Source organism: Alternaria triticimaculans (assembly GCF_023758025.1).
Source record: "Alternaria triticimaculans strain BMP 0046 chromosome Unknown scaffold_4, whole genome shotgun sequence".
Taxonomy (NCBI): domain Eukaryota; kingdom Fungi; phylum Ascomycota; class Dothideomycetes; order Pleosporales; family Pleosporaceae; genus Alternaria; species Alternaria triticimaculans.
This window is the reverse complement of record NW_026055961.1, coordinates 342,030-358,253: the sequence shown is the minus strand read 5'-3', so window position 1 is coordinate 358,253 and position 16,224 is coordinate 342,030. Positions and strand designations below refer to the sequence as shown.

The 16,224-nt window shown below is 53.1% G+C and overlaps 3 protein-coding genes across 3 annotated transcripts; 1 reads left to right on the top strand and 2 right to left on the bottom strand.

Annotated features, from left to right (window-relative positions):
- Positions 1 to 1,528: 1,528 nt before the first annotated feature.
- On the bottom strand, positions 1,529 to 2,989 carry J4E78_003733 (uncharacterized protein; the record flags this gene model as incomplete). The annotated part of the gene is made up of 1 exon (XM_049364370.1): positions 1,529 to 2,989. One exon carries the CDS (start codon positions 2,987 to 2,989, stop codon positions 1,529 to 1,531), a length of 1,461 nt encoding a protein of 486 aa, XP_049223448.1.
- An 8,109-nt stretch (positions 2,990 to 11,098) lies between these two features.
- Positions 11,099 to 13,856, bottom strand: J4E78_003732 (uncharacterized protein; the record flags this gene model as incomplete). The annotated part of the gene is made up of 6 exons (XM_049364369.1): positions 11,099 to 11,527; positions 11,575 to 11,634; positions 11,840 to 11,918; positions 11,970 to 12,782; positions 12,837 to 13,519; positions 13,593 to 13,856. 6 exons carry the CDS (start codon positions 13,854 to 13,856, stop codon positions 11,099 to 11,101), a joined length of 2,328 nt encoding a protein of 775 aa, XP_049223447.1.
- Positions 13,857 to 14,396: 540 nt separating this feature from the next.
- Positions 14,397 to 16,060, top strand: J4E78_003731 (uncharacterized protein; the record flags this gene model as incomplete). The annotated part of the gene is made up of 2 exons (XM_049364368.1): positions 14,397 to 14,449; positions 14,497 to 16,060. The coding sequence occupies 2 exons, from the start codon at positions 14,397 to 14,399 to the stop codon at positions 16,058 to 16,060; spliced, it is 1,617 nt and encodes a 538-aa protein (XP_049223446.1).
- Between the last annotated feature and the right edge of the window lie 164 nt (positions 16,061 to 16,224).

The following is a 16,224-nucleotide window of genomic DNA, read 5'->3' as shown; positions in this document are numbered from 1 at the left end:
CATCACATCTGGGCATCACCAAAGCCACGAAGCCGGTTTCCTACGGTACTCTGTAAGGCTAGGTACGGTACTTTGTGAAAAGAAACTCCTCGTATTCGTCTCCACGATGCCCGTTAAAGCAAGATGTTTCATGGCGATCTCAATAGAGGAATGCAAAGTCCCGAAGCAGCGTCGGAGTCTCCATTACTCGCCGGCTTCGTATCGCACCCTCGAGTCGCTCTCCAGCTCTATGCAACACAAACTTCCATCTCCATAGGCGGGATAAAGATCCGACGAATAGGAAGTCTACCCACAAAGGTGACTCGCAGCGATGCGCCGGCACGAACAATTTACGTCTCAACTGCCATTGCCAAGCACTAGCACGTAGGCGTCCAACTCCTCCCTTCCAACAACCCGCGCCATCTTCCCTCAATGTATATACATTTATCCGTCCAAAGGATCAAGATCTCACTCGGATCTATTTCAAGCCACCCCGTCCTGCACAGCATTCTCGCACAGAATGCCTGGTTCAGTAATCCCTTTGTTAACCCACAATGGCCCTTGCTGCTCGCTTCGCTACCATCACTACTGATTGGCCCGGCTACCACAGCTCGCGAATCGAGATCCTTTCATCGATGTGCAATGCAGATAATGATAACGGCAGACGGGGCGTTGCGGCACCGGCTAGTCGAGATGTGATAGCGATGATGTGATGATGGTTGTTGTTCATTAACGGAGGGTTCCCCGGCTAGCTGGGTTGGACTGCGCAGCGGCATGTGATGTTATGCCGTGTCTTTTAGCGTAGGAATGCGGCGTAGTGATGATTTTGTGATCATTCTTGAGGTGAGAATTCCATGTTCGGGTCGTTAAGAAGTCCATGTCTAGGATAGCCATGTAGTTATCGTGTTTCGAGGTTAGGTTTGCAGGAATAGTCGTACGATTGCGCAGCCCAAGCCGAACCGTTGAGAACAACGTATGATAATGCACCGGGTGGATGCATGCGATTTGTTGAGTGAGGTCATTGAAGCACAGTGTTGGATTATTTGATTGATTTATTTGATTCGTCGCGCGTATCCGCAGTGTTTAGGGTTAAGTGGTTGCTACTATGGAGCACTAGCTACATGCATCGGGTTATAGTTGTACAAGGGTATGGCGGTAATGGAGAAGCAGAACAACGCGAACAAGAAGAGATTCATGCAATGCAGTGCGACTAGGTATCGTAGACGACCATGCGGAATAGAGGAAATAAGGTGCTTTTGGTATTAGAGCCACCACAAGAGACAGAATGAATGAAACACGTATACAGAATTCCAGTAACATAAACAAGGAGAGCGAAAGATCCAACTCCGACTGTATCCATAAGGAAAGTGGGTAACCAGTTACCGCGGGGTGCCAACATGCAGGTATTGAACAAATACCGCCTTCGCCAAAGGAAATGTCGCTAAGGGGGTATCGCAACCAAATCATCCTCCATGAATGTCTCGTATATGCTCTGTAGATCGTGGGTATATCTCGGTAAATGTGTGAAATGATGCAATGCGACGGCACCCTAATAACCATTGGGCGCGTTAGATGTGTACTTTTGCTCCGGGGCGTACTTCTGGTCCGTCACGTAATAAGAGTGAGGATGGGGGGCCGCAGGGAATTGCGGCGCGTTGAATGGCTGCACGGCTACAGGCGCTGAAGCCCTCCTTTGTTGGTCGGGTTGCGATCCGGGGACCTGAGCGTGATGAGGACCGACTGGCGAGTCTTGGGAGGGCAAGGCATGAGCGTCGAAGCCCGCGGACTGAGGCAGAGCGTACGGAGCTGGTTGCGGCGTTTGGTATGCCGAGGTGGGCTGAGTATACGAGGTCGCTGAAGTGGCCGACGGAGGGTCGAAAGAGTAGTGACGCGCAGACTGTGGTTGCGGCGCGTAGTGCGAGGATGGAGCAGCATGTGAGGAGTACTGAGAGCTTGCGGAATGTGGGGAAGAATATTGCTGGGGAGATGGCGGATGCGCGTAGTGCTGCGACGGAGGCTGCTGGACGGAGTATTGATGTGCCGGTTGGTGGGCCGAGAATGGAGGCGCGGCATAATGTTGGGGGCTGTGGTGGCTAGAGCCATACTGGGACACCTGAGGCCCATGCCAGTAGTCGGGAACTGTTAGGTGGAGAGGAGCATGTGTCTGGAGCTGGCCCTGTGCGCCGATTGACTGGGTAACAGCTCCAATAACGTGGTGCTGGACATGGCTGGGCTGGATGTGGTGTGGGTAGCCAGCTACCAGGGGCATGTCTTTGCTCTCTTCATCTTCAAGGCTGACCTTCCAGCCATTCAGAAGCTCCGGTCTTGGCTGAATGTCGGCTAGCTTTGGGTCCTGGAATGGTCGCTTCAACTTCCCGCTGACGACGTCCTCGAGACTGTAGTAGGAGATGACGTGGTGGTGGGTACCCTGGTACTTGACCGAGATAGTCTTCTTCATCAGACCGCCCTCCTTGAACTCATAGCTGTCGATGAGGGAGCCACAGAATCGTCGCTGTTGGTCGGGCGTCAAGCTTTGGGCGAAGTTGGCGTAAACCTTGTTCATGGAGTCGACATCGCCTGGCAGGGACGCGTCGAAGGCTGAGGTCTCGTATTCGTCTTCGGAGTTCTCCAACACTTCACCAGTCTTGGACCTCATTGGGCCGTTGTTCTCCTTGCGCTTCCTCTTGGTACCGCACGATGGGTTGAGGGCCGACTTCTTCTCTTCAGGCTTCAAAGCTCGCACCAGCTGGCGATATATGAGGCAGTTGTTCATCACCCGACTTGGGGACCAGTGCACAGCATCGGTCCATCGTTTGATACCGGAAGCGTTCTCCTCGTACACCAAGACGGTTCCAGAAGTGAGCATCTCTGCGCGTTCCTTATCATGCGGCCTGCGGCTGATATGGCTGAGACGGCCTTGAAGTGCGGCCTCCACAACGGTCATGGCATCTTTGGTGGTATCGAGGAATCCCTGCCACGTGGGCTTGAAAGCCGGTTGTGCTTTGACCATGTTACCTGTAACCTGGGGCCTTGGTGGTGGTGGTGTGCTAGTTGCGGTCGAGAGGACGCGAGATGTAGCGATAGACTGATTGCGAGATGGTTGACGAACTTGCTGTTGCATCGAGGGTGTGAAGCTGGCGTACATGGAAGGATCGAACATATTCGAGTACGCAGGTTGTTGAGCGGTCGGTTGTTGAGGCCAGTTCCACGAATCTGTGTCTCCATAGCCCTCCACCTTTTGCACGCCGCCTAGGGACATATCATGTCCAAAGGGAGGCATCGTCAGAGTCGATGCCCGGATACCTTGCAACATGGGGAAAAGTAGTCTTGGATGGTTTCGACTCCGTGAATGGATTGGCTTATTGAAGCTGGTCCGGAAAATAGAAGCTGGTTAAACACTTATAACAGCAAAATCATCCGCTGTAGCTGGTTAGCGCATGGAATCAGGCTTCACTGAACAAGAACTTACCAGTGTCGATGTTGCAATAAACGAGTGTTGTCGAGAGTAGATGTGCGAACGGTAGTGATGATGTTGGATGGGCGGGACGAAAGGCGGGGCAGGTGCGTTGACGATGCAGATGGATAGCTGTGCCGACTGCAGTCTGTGATCTCGCTTACGGAGAGGAGAATTATGCGTTGGTCGTTATGATGGGTTGCAGCGGGAGTGGAGGAACTGTATAAAGGGTCAGAAATTGTTTGGATAGTCTCCAAGCCACATGGTGGTAGAGGGGCGGGACTGTGCACGTACTGGCGCTGCAGATGCAAACAACGATACGGAGAATGTAGCTCGCCGACAGGAGGTACCAGAGAGTGGTCCAGGGAACGGGTACAACTATGTATAATTGGGGGTTAATATCGATGCGTCGGCGAATTGCGAAGCAACCAGGATGTTAGGGTAGGCAGGCCCTGGGACGATAATAGGGAGTGGAGGTAATAGTAGCAACGGCGGCATCAGCCAGCGGACATGGACATGGCTCCTTGGGATTTGACGCTATCCAGCCTATGACAGCTAGGATGGGCTGTCGGAGATAATTGGCGACTCCTGGCAATGACTCTGATGGATGGGGCAGGTCAAGCGTGAGGGAATATGCACGACTTGCGACAGAGCACGAAGGCAATACGTCGTGATGGAGTGCCTGGGAGGGAAACGCTTGTCTCCGGCGGCCATGACACACTGCGAGACTGGCCGCTAGGAAGGCTTTACCTGGTTAGGATGGCAGACAGTTGATGGTCACAGTAGCGCAGCGATCGCCCCCTGCCTCGCGCACTGCTAGGCCCTGGACGGAGACACTGGACATGTGAGGCAGTCCTGCTGGGGATGTTCGCCTCCAGCCATCCGCCAGTTCGTGGGTCTGGCCCATGAGACGATCAACGCACACAAGCAGCCTTCCCTGCGCCCACTCCACCGCCGCCCACCGCACCATTGCCAGCTAAACTAGTGCGCCATGACTCCGCAGCTGCCAGGGCCTGACGTTAGGACAGCGTAAGCTTCATGTTCCTGGACGGCGGCCGCTGGTGAGGCAGCACGCGAAACTCTTTTCATCCCGCAACGTCCTGGACCCAGAAACGGCCGTCCGAATGCATTGAGGAGGAGTATCGGGTCAGCATGAGCAATGCGGGCCTTCCGCGTGGCTTCAGCAGGCCCGAAGTCGGTCGGATGCTGAGGAAGCGGTGCGGAGATGGCCAAGAGAGCAGGATGCAGCCGGAACAAGGCACAGCGCAGACGTCCAGCATGGCGACTGGGATGCGATTATGCGAATCCGAAAGAGACTAAGCGTCATGAGCAGAGTGGCCAAGGACCACGCACACTGGTCTAATCATCGCGGATCCGGGACGGTGCGCTATGTTTCACACGGTCGCGTCTGCTCTGTGGCCCTGCCCAGCAGCCCCAGCTGTTGTCGACCAACCCCTACATCAAAGGTTCGCTGCGACCATGCAAACGTCAACGCCGCACCACCGTCGGTTGGGGTACCCAGGGCGATGAAAAATCTCCCGAGAATTGCGCATCTCCGCGCGCGTTGCGTTGGGTATGGTAAGGTCGTCGCACATTCGCCTTGCGTCCGCGAAGGGCATCGCTTGGTCAAGTGACGACCGAACGCGGCCTAGCGTGCACGTGCCGGGCTGCTGTCCTTCCCCTCATCCTGGAGAGAATCATGCACGCCCATCACACTCCATCTGAAAAATTGCACCGCTCAGCACGCCGTGACCTGCGAACTTCTCCAATAGTCTGTGTGAGATGCGTCTACCGTAAGCCTGAGATTTGCAGCTATGTTTTCGTCCAGACCAGCACCCACCGTGGAGTTGTGGGGTCACGGCTTCCGCTGCCACCCATTCATACGCCTCAGAATCCGCTGCTTCGACTGCGATGCGATGCGACTGCATTTGGAGACGTCTTCAGGCGGTTTGACGCGGGGCTGGCAATGACGACAATGCAGCCGATACGTGACGACCAAGCGGGTCCTGGTGCAGTCGCAGCAACAGAACTGCATAGCCTACTGCAGAGGCACCTCGGTGACTGACGCGCTATCCTTGCCCTGAGGGCCAGGGATAGAGCCGCGTCTGCTCTCCCCAGACGTGCGCTTCAGCCTTGATCGTCCCTTGCAAGCTCACCAGGTGAGTTATCATCTAGTCAGGAACGTCATCTATAGCCGATGATGTGCGGTGTGCCGATTAGCCAGACACTGGACGGCGCTATCAATTCCGGTCCGCAGCCAGGCTTGTGAGGCGCGAGTCAGTGCTGTCCTGCAAGTCACGCACTTCGCCCTTTTCGGCCGGGCGGCATTGCAGATATCATCCTCGTTTGGTTAGGGTGGGCATCACTTGTCTCCGTGCGTTAGCATCGCTCTCTTTGGAGGCTTGCTGACACCGCGCCTGACAGCAACCAGGTTTCAACGGCTATCGCTAGATGCTAGGAGGTCGCATTGAGAAGACGACTGCATTCTGGCCACGTCCGAGAGGAATCGACTAGACATGTGCTAGCTGTCCGCTGGCCTCCAGTGTCTATCACCGACAATTGATAGCTGGGGGACGCATGTTCGCCAATTGTGGCGCGCCCCTCCAGCGCATTGCTCAGACTGGGAACATCGTTGCTTTGCAAGCTCTTAAACAAAGCAAATATAGGTCCCGGACATATATACAACCAGCATCGACTCAGGCCGCACGTTCGCAGTCGGTCGTTGATCAGTGAGTCCACTCTCAACCTGGAATCAGGTCATCAGGTTATCGCAGACTGTACTAACCTAGTCCTCCTTGTCCTGTTCGCGTTTCAATCGCAATAGCGCTGACCTGGATTAGTTTTTTTACTCTCCAACACACGTGCTCATTCGTGTCGTTGTGGTCTGATTTTCTCGCAACGAGACCTATCGCGCCCACTGCTAACCGCGCTATTCTTACTGCTATGACCAGAAGTTCAGCTGCGCCCACGAATCGTCAAGTCAGGACAAGACATGTACCTTGTCGCTTTCGAAGCAGGCTCTTGTGGATAGCTCATTGAGACTGCGCCAGCGTCTCGCCTGCCCCGGATTGTTCCCGAGGCGCAGGTGGCAGCGAGTGTGACTTCAGGTGCGCGGGTAGGCGAAAGTCGGCTACGATCAGCACAAGTTGAATGATGTGATGTCTTTGCACATCAACCGCGACGCGCTAAACACACAGCAGGGTCTTGTTGCGTACGGTACGATCACGGCTCAGTCGCAAATACCGCATCGATCCTACTTTCGGGGTGGACACGATGACTGCGATGGTGCTATGTAACATTCTGCAGCATCTGCTCGACCATCACACCGACGCGCAAATGCACAGCGGCGTCACGATAATCCTTCCATGTAGCCTGTATCACGTGTCGATATCAGCCTCGGTTTTCATCGCCCGTTCCGGAACCGAACGGCGTCGCGGTTGGAAAGGAAGAAGCGACTCAACGTCTCCTTGTCGCGAACGCCAACTTGAGTCAGCATGCTCAAAGTCCAGATCCTGTTTCGTCAACGTTGAGAAAGTCGGCATGCCTTCGACCTGGGAGAGACTCCATGACGATCAAGCCCTCCCGGCGTGCAGTCTACCTAGGATCACCCCCGACATGTTCTATTGACTGATAGTGTACCTTGGCGCTATCCGCGGCGAGATCCACCCTCAGCATCCATTTACTCCTCGTGTTGGGCATTTTCGCAGGTCGGCAAGCTCCATTAGACCTACTTCCACACTGCACAGGTGCGCAAATGGGTGCACATGACGGGGATGATCTACACCGGAAGATGAGGTCCCTGGACGATCCTGGAGATCCGGATCGTACGGATATTTCCTGCTAGCAATGCGCTAAGCGGCTATCTTCCGCGGAGCGCAACGAGTGCGAACATCGTGTGCGGCGAACTCCTCCCCAGGGACCAGAGGGAAAGCTTGTTTCGGGGCTACCTCGGCCAATGTCGAGTCCTCATTTGTCAAGCGTCGTGGAGGGGTCCGGCCCGCGCAGCTGTAGTCCAAAATGTAAGTGCGGGCGCCACGTGAACTTGGTTGCACACCCAACCTGCAGTTTTATTCTCCTGAGATTAACTCCAGCGCAGGATTTATTCGCCCCGTTGCAGTAGCATCCGGAGCATTAATCGATGTTTCATCCATGATCCTGCCGGGGCGCTGTAGGCAGATGCTCGAGCGGACGGCACCCACGACTATCGACTCGCCGGACTTGTAACTAAGGACATCGTCTGTTGCACAGTTTCGTGGCACCTGACATTCCCGTAACTCCCGCTGTTGGCTTCATACGACGTTACCTGTCTCGTCGCTTGCACCTCGGCACAACATCCAGGAACATCACTTCACCCATCATGCGTCACAAACGGCGGCGCTGTTTCTTTATCGTGTGGCTTCAAGCACGCCGTCGGTACCCTTAAACATCACGGCTTTCATCCGCCATGGCGTATTGCGATTGGCCAGCTAGCTGCTAGCACATCAATAGATCGTCTAACATTGCCGTAGAACAACGCCACCACACACCGTCAGTTTTCGATTGTGCTGTCAAGTTGGGCCAAGATATGGGCTTGCCAAAGTTGCCCGGGAGGTCATACTGTAACCTCAACTGAGAAAGCACCCTCACCCTGTCAATGACTCAACCATGCCTGAGGGCTGGACTTTCTCTCAGCGGCGCCTGCAACGTCACCGTTTAGTTACCTCATACCTTCTGGACCTACTGGAGGCGACTAGCCATGTGCTACGTTCTCGTGTTCAACAGTTTCACTAACCGGCTGTATCCTTAACTTTGTCGCCCTGATGTTCAGCCTCGTGGTTTTTGAACGAATGAGCTCCGGCGGGGCTATAATCCGAATGTTGAATTAATCCTATTCGCACAATGGGCTCTCGATTATCGACAAAATTTCCTGCAGTATGGTACGACTTTGCACCAGCACTGTTTCAGCCCACTGCCAGTTGGTAGCCGCATTGAATTGCATGCTCCACTGTCTCTAACGTCGAACCAGACTCGTGTGCTGCAAGTGCAATACATTGCGGAATGACGTGCGTTAGAAACCTTCCTGGCGCAGACCTTCGTGTAGCAGGATAGACGAGTCCACTCAACAAGATCGGAGACATCTGCCAAACCCGGCGAATTTTCGAGACAGACATCAAGTCCGCATTCGTACGTACAAGCGCGGCAAGATCACGCACTTGAGCTGTCAGCTTTTCACTACTGTACTATGACCGTTGCTTCACTACTGCTCCGCCGTTGAAGATGTCGGCCTAGACTAGGTAGCCCAGGAACATGCCCTTCTGACGAAGTTTGTTCAGCCACCAGTCCACAGCCCCTCCAAAAAAGTGAGCTCGTCACAGACGTTCGCTCACGCCCGCACCGCAAACGCAAGGGCAACGCTGTTTCACCAGGCGGGCCACTCCGTATTCAAAAATCCTTCAGGGCGTCTAGACACGGGTCCGCGAGGTCTTCCCGACTACCTCTACTCCAAGGCCCTTATGCGGTTGACGTTGTGCGCGCGGATCAAGAGACAGCCTTAGCGGGTCTTTCCGCCCTGGATGCTCATCACGGTCTCACCACGTTCATCCGTGTATTTCTTCATGTTGGTTTGGACTAACTAGGAAACTTGGTTGTTTCAGACATCTTTGCCACGTGGGATGAAGGTGGAAATTGCGGGGAGCTGGGTCGGACAGAGCGAAACTGACTCATTCAGCAATGACATCCACACACTTCCAGCGGAGCAGTTGGCCGATGACGATGGTAGTCTGCTACCGATCATTTTCGGCTTGGCGGAAGACGAAGAACATCCGATTCGGACGACTGTCGTGCGGTACTAAGCTACAACGCCACCACGAATCTCGATGACAGCCCTAAAATCTAGGCACGCTACATCGTATTATGCAACACCAAGCTGCACCGCTCACGATGTGTCGATATGGGGAAACATCCGCGAGCTGCACGGCAATACCATCTCGCATATACACACCAATCAGGAAGCTGCCAGCAATCTTATCTCCACGAAGCTCTATTCTGTCCTCTCGATCGCTGCAAGGGGTCTGGTCCGGTAGGTTTGATCGAAGCCGAAAGTTTGACCACTGCAGGCATTGCATGATCGAACACTTCGGTGCGGACCGTTTGTCTGGACAGGACATCCGCAAGTTACGTGTCAACCTTACCACCCACCATGCTGCACAGCTCGCAATCCTGCAGGTAATTAAAGTCTTTAATGATGCCATGATGATCGCTACGCAACATTTAGCGGCGCCGTTGGTCTGCTCTTTGAAACAACTCCGATGCTGCAAGATGTGCAGGAGCGATCTGGGCACCTAGATGAGAGAGCTGGATATCGATACCCTGCGCGTGCGTCTTCCCCAACGAAACGCTTGCAGAAATGATTGGGCACCAGTGCGACATACCATCAGATACCCCATTGCCTCTTGGAGTAATGCCGGGACATCCTCATCTCCCATTCCAAGCTTGTGGATGCCCCAATGTGGTCGAGCAAACAACGAGCATCCTTACATATCATGCCCAACAACGCCCAACAGGGCCAGCACGTTGGAACTTGTTGAGAAGAGTCACAAAACCGGTTGCAGTCGTGAGGGGTGGCACCCGCACTGGTTGTTTAGGGCTGACTGTGTAGCACTCGTTTCGTTCATGATCAGCAGATAAACGGTTGCTGATCTTGCCGAGAGAAGGACCGAAGAAGCCGTTGGATTGACATGGGGAGGCTTCGCGCCGTCCACGGTTTTTTGGCTTATCTCGGGGGATCTGTGACTGGGGTTTTGCAAGATTGTCTCTGGTCGCGATCTCTGCGGTGTTACTTTTTGGGGTAATGGCGCTGTTGGAGCTCGCACATAGCACGCAATCGGGATGTTGTGGTCAGTCGGTCAATACAGGGAATGTGGCAATCAATAGTGATGCTGAATGCGGGCGCATGGAGCAGTGCTTGAGCCGCGTCGTTCTTGCTGGGTTGAGCGGCTCCAGCTGCACTGAATGGCTGACGAACCCCGCAAGGGAATGCGCGTTCGCTCTTGCAGGCGCTGGACGCGCACTGCAACGTCTCCCAGGAAGCTGCCTTCGCAATGTGGCATCCATTTGCCCGCGATAGCGTAGTCCCTTTGGGAGTTCCGTTCCTCTGGAGCCTCATTCTTTTTCGAACCGCTCGCTCTCCTCCGTTGGCATGCTAACTGCCGTGTTCGCCCAAAGTCTGACATAAGATCAATGTGAGCCTGATCAGTGCACGTGGGAGGCAATCGCCCCTTTTCTCATCCCTTTCACGGTGCAGTGCGAGGTTGGGTACGTGTAGCTGCAAGAGACGTAATGTAGGTGTAGTGATAGTGGATAAACGGCAAGTAACGAGGGTTGTTAAAAATACACATTGCCACCCAATACCATGAACGTGGGTATTACCATGGCGAAGGCACATTCGACCCTTCGCCCAAGATATTTTCCAAAGCCACGGATGAGCTACTTGGCCCTCCCAACTTTCTGCCGTGTGCTTCCAGGAGCTTCTCATGGCAAAAGCCGATGAGCTTCTTTCGAAACTCGGGATTGCTATGTGTGCACAGCTGATAGTGATTGCAATCAGCTACCATCATCTCCTCGTTTGGCAAGCCCATCTTGGCCATTTCGTACGTGACGATCTGCGGCATATGTTAGACACTTTCTTCATGAAGGCCCATTATCGTTGATGATGGGTATGCTGTCTCCGTGGCGTACCACAAATTTCTCTGCTCTCCATCTGCGCCCAGTCAATCTCGTCTCCTCTATTCTCATTGCATCGCTTTCTCGCCCATCCCAGACTGACAAGATTGGTAGACGGGGAACATTTTGCCGGATATACTTGTCGAACTCCTCTGACAGAGAGCGGACATATTGGGTGTCTTCCAGGTCTAGGAGCTTCCTGTGAAGGGGCTCTGACTTCCTGGATGTCGGTGCTCTCGTAATGACGCCTAGTATGCTCTCTCCATCTGTTGAATTCATCTTCGTAAGATGGGGTGTTCCGAGCAGAGCGATCCCGACGGTGTTGTTGACTATGTCCTCATACCAACGGATTGGAAAGCCTCGGAGCTCGGGTCCACTTGACTTCCAGAAGAACTGGCCGGCATTAGTATTAATTTATCTTTATTGCTGCACGAACGTACGTCTTTAATGATCAAGCCTCCGACACCGTGTCCCACAAAAACCATGGGTATGGACATAGTCTGGAAATCTATTAGATGAATAGATTTTTCTGAGGGTGTGAGTACCTACACCAGTCTGCTCGCGATATTCGTGGAGCATCTGCATCATTGTATGCGAACTCTCACGTAATTGATCCCACCGCCGGAAGGTTTTTCCGTTGACTCTCAAGTCATGTTCGAGTGCAAAAACTTGTATGTTCATGAAATGCTTTGTGAAGTCGCGTACAAGTGGCTCATTGGGTTGCACGCCGTCCCTGCTCCATATCTCGACGGGCGGATCACCCACACCCGGTATTACAATGATGCTATTCGTGTCAATATGAAGGTATGAGCTCTGATCGTGTTTATGTACTTACAATGCATCTGGGTCCATCGTGTGCGTGAGGTCGTTTGGCAAAGATAGTGGCCTGAGCGAGCAGCCCTTTTGTTGAATGATTGAAGGATCTTTTGACCATCCCGGGCTGACCGGGCTGACGTTGTCCACGGAAAGCGATGAAAATGGCATCGCTCTCGTCCAGTGACCGCTGGGTGTTCTTGGTGAGGTCTGCGATGCTGACTGAGAAGGTGATGCCTCTGATATGGTTGTGCTGGGCGAAAGATTGTAGTCATTGACTGCGATAGGCCGATCGAAATAATCATCAGGTTCTTCTAGAGACCCTTTACTGTCTAGAGCAGACTGTATTGTGACTGATGGTGTTACATGTGACGGCGTGGTATTCGTAGAGGGGCGCTCTTCTTCCGAATTCCTCGAACTCTTCGCGCTTTCCGCTCTTGCCGAGACTGTTGGGCCGCTGACTTCCATGTCTGACCAAGCTAACGACTCTTGGGATTGTATCTTTTGCACCTTTTCGTGCACCTGATCTTTAAAGATGGCATAAGCGTTGGCAGAGTCGTTGGGAGACAATGACGGTTCTTCTACCAGTGTCGTAAGACCAAGGGCATTGTCGTGGGAGTCTAGCGAAATAGACTGATCCTTTCGCCGTGAAAAAGTGGAGAACTTGTCCATGGCAGCGGTTTTGACAGCATCGAGAGTTTTGTACACTAGAGTAGAAGCTTGTGTATCAGGAGTAGTCTGAGATGCGATGGAGGCTGACTTCGGATCGTGACGTAAGAGAAACCGGGCGATATCAAGCGTACTGCGACCAGTCTCGGTTGACGTGGATGTTGTCCTATGCATGGTCAGAACAATAGGACTGCATTAGATGGAAAGGGCTGTTACGTACTCTAGGGATTCGAGCGACGCTGCAAGAGATTCCGCTCTTTGTTCTGCAAGCCAAGTATCGTGCAGTGCGCCGGAGGCCGTGAGTCGATCTTCGGGAATGACTGCCAAAAGTCTTTCGATGAAATCACATCCAGGCTGTGAGACGTCGTACTTCTGTAGCAAGTCCTTAGGGAACGGCGTTTTGTAGTTGACGTAGGATAGCAAATCTTTCGCGAAAGGGCGCACCCCAGTAAGAGCCACAAATACCAATGCGCCCAAAGCCCAGATGTCTACAGCGTTTGTATATGGTTTTGAGTCGGCGAAAGTCTCAGAATGAAGTTTACCGCCGTACGCAAGCATCTCAGGTGCCATGAAGGCAGGTGTACCAGTGACTGTATGATGCAACTCGGCGTTATCCATACGCTTGCTGATCCCAAAATCGCCGAGCTTGATCCACCAACGAGGGCCAGTCTCTTTGATGAGTACGTTTTGTGGCTTTAGGTCGCGATGAATGAATTCGTCTTTGTGCATACATTCGAGCCCTTCTAGTATCTGGCAAGCGATCTGTTGAACTTCGAGCTCTGGTAGTGGGCCGGACTTGTCGAGATAACAGCCTAGATCTCCGTGGGGAAGGTATTCCATCGAGATGAAGACATGCTCGTCATTTTCGTACCATCCGAACGACTTGACGAACCATGTATTGAACTAGATTGACAGGTGCATCAGCTCTGTACAACGCGGTAGACCACGGCTCGAACGGAGATGGAGGAAGACTTACCCTGTCTTTGGAAAACTTTGCTATCGCATGCAGCTCGCGATTGTAGTTCTTTGCGTCTTCCTTATTTATCTTCTTCACAGCTCGTACGTCGCCGTCGCCACCTCCTACCAGCTTCTCCAGCCAAACGACCCCGAATGCTCCCTGCCCAAGTTCTTGGTTCGCCTTCCACTTATGCTTCTTCCGATCGATTAAATGAATCGTGCAATCTTTCTTGAAGACAGTGTCCAGCTTTGTGTCGTTCACTAATTCCGACGGTAGCGCCATAGCTCCGGTGGCTTTGGAAAGTGGGGCAGCCTTGTGCGCCAAAGGGGATGCAGCAGCGAAGGCCTGGGATGGAGTAGACACAACAACGAAAAAACTGGTGGCCGGGTAGCGACGAAAGAATTACGGACGGACAGTTTGCGAGGGATGGGATGTACTTCGGACGCAGCAGCGGCGTCATGATGCGACCCCAGCCTACCCCGCTGATGTATCCAGGTGGCACGGCAGGCACTGCCAGTCTCGCCCCCAACCACGTATAGGCGGGAGAGATTAACCCTGTAACTCTTCTCGTATGTATATTAGCCAGCCTTGCGCTGTATCACACAGCCGCTCCCGTGTCTATTCGCATCTTTTACGGCCCCTCACTCGCAGCCAGCAACGACTATCACTGCCCGTTCCGTCGACTCTTTGACTGTATGCCGCCACCCTGTCCCGCCCCTGCATACTATCCCACCTTATCTTTTTCGCTCTTTTTTTCGAACAAGTGGTCGGGCATTGCAGTCACATTCAAGCCTTTTCACGACGGTCGGTCAACACTTTGCGATGTCAATCGAAGTAGCCCTAGCAATCATCGCGACTGCTGATCTAGCAATCAAGTAAGTGATTTGCATGGGTAGTCTATATATGATGACTGAGCTTCTAGGTATGGGAAGAATCTCTTCCAGATGTACAACAGCTACCAGAATGCGGACAAGGAGATCGGCGAAAGGCTGTTGAAAATGCAAGTGATTTGGCACCAGGTGCAATGGCAGGTCCAATATCTCATGCGCGTTCGTAAGGCTCTAGAAGAGGAATTCTTAGCTATGCAAGACCAGATCCTCGGACAGTTGGTGAACAGATTGAAGGCGGCCATGAGCGAAGTTCAGAAACTCGAAAAGAAACAAGGTCCTACTGAAACCGACTCGAAGACGACGAAAGACGCCCAATATAGCAAATGGAAGTACCCTTTTATCAAGAAGGGCTTGGACGCAGCCATAGGCGAGTTGAAGGAATGGCAGGGATATTTCGATCCGGGTTGGTACCACATCATGCGGATCTCAGACAACTTGGTCGATACCGGGTTTAAGAAGCCAAAGTCATCTGCAGAACAAGAACCAATGGAGGACGCTGCGCGTAAGATAATGTCCAAGGCGAAGACTGTCCGCAATTGCCTAAGAATGGATCCCCAGAGCGGAAGTACTACTGTCTTCATGAAAGCGGAAGAAACGTCAAACTACCGCTACACGGCAATACCGTACTCGACAGCATACATCTGCCATCGCAGCTCAAAAGACCCACTAATAGCAGACTCTGTCCCCGCCACACCGGGCATCAGCCTCGACATCCAGAGCAGAGACGTGCGCGACCTTGCCCGCAAGCTCACAGACACAGACCCGATAAGCTTCTGCCTACTCAAATGTCGTGGCGTTTCGCGAGTATACAAGACCAATGGCTCTCTCAAAGCCTTCGACTTCCATTTCCACATACCGTCCTCCCTACACTCACCACAAAGTCTACGCAACATCCTAATCGAATCGAAACCAAACATGAGTCTCAGCGTGCGCTTCCGCCTCGCACAGCAGCTAGCGCGCTCCTTGAGCTACGTCCACATGTACGAGTTCGTGCACAAAGGCATCCGCCCCGAAACAGTGCTCATTTTCGACAGCGGCAAGACCGAGCTCGCACACTCGTTCTTGCTTGGCTTTGAGAAGTTTCGCGCAGATGCGGGTCGCACATTGAAGACTAGCGACTCTGTCTGGGAGAGAGATCTGTATCGCCACCCAGAACGCCAGGGAGAGAAACCAGAGGAAGCATACAAGATGCAGCACGACATCTACAGCCTGGGTGTTTGCTTGCTGGAGATAGGTATGTGGCGCACACTCGTCACGTACAACAGTGTGAAGGGGGAGCCCACCCCGTCGCAACTCCTGCCACCACCGGATTACTCCGAGAAGGACGAGGTGGGCAAGGCTAAGTCGCTCAAGCATACGCTCATCGAGATTGCGCAACGTGAACTGCCTAGTTGCATGGGCGATAAGTATACGGGTATTGTCATATCGTGCCTGACGTGCCTGGATAAAACCAATCCCGATTTCAGCGACGAGAACGACTTCAAGGATGAGGATGACGTTATCGTTGGGGTGCGCTACATTCAAAAGGTTAGCAACAAGACTCACAACTTTGATACAATGCTAATGAGTTTGCCAGATCTTGCTTGGACTGAGTAACATCTCAGTCTAGAGGGGTGTCACTAACACCCAGACATCACTCATCCCCATACAAAGCACAGCACAATACAGCGCATGATAACACATCTTTCACATCTCTCACTCCCACCATACGGTGCCTTTTCCATTTCCATTTAATTCTCCACCACCCATATGCGCCCATA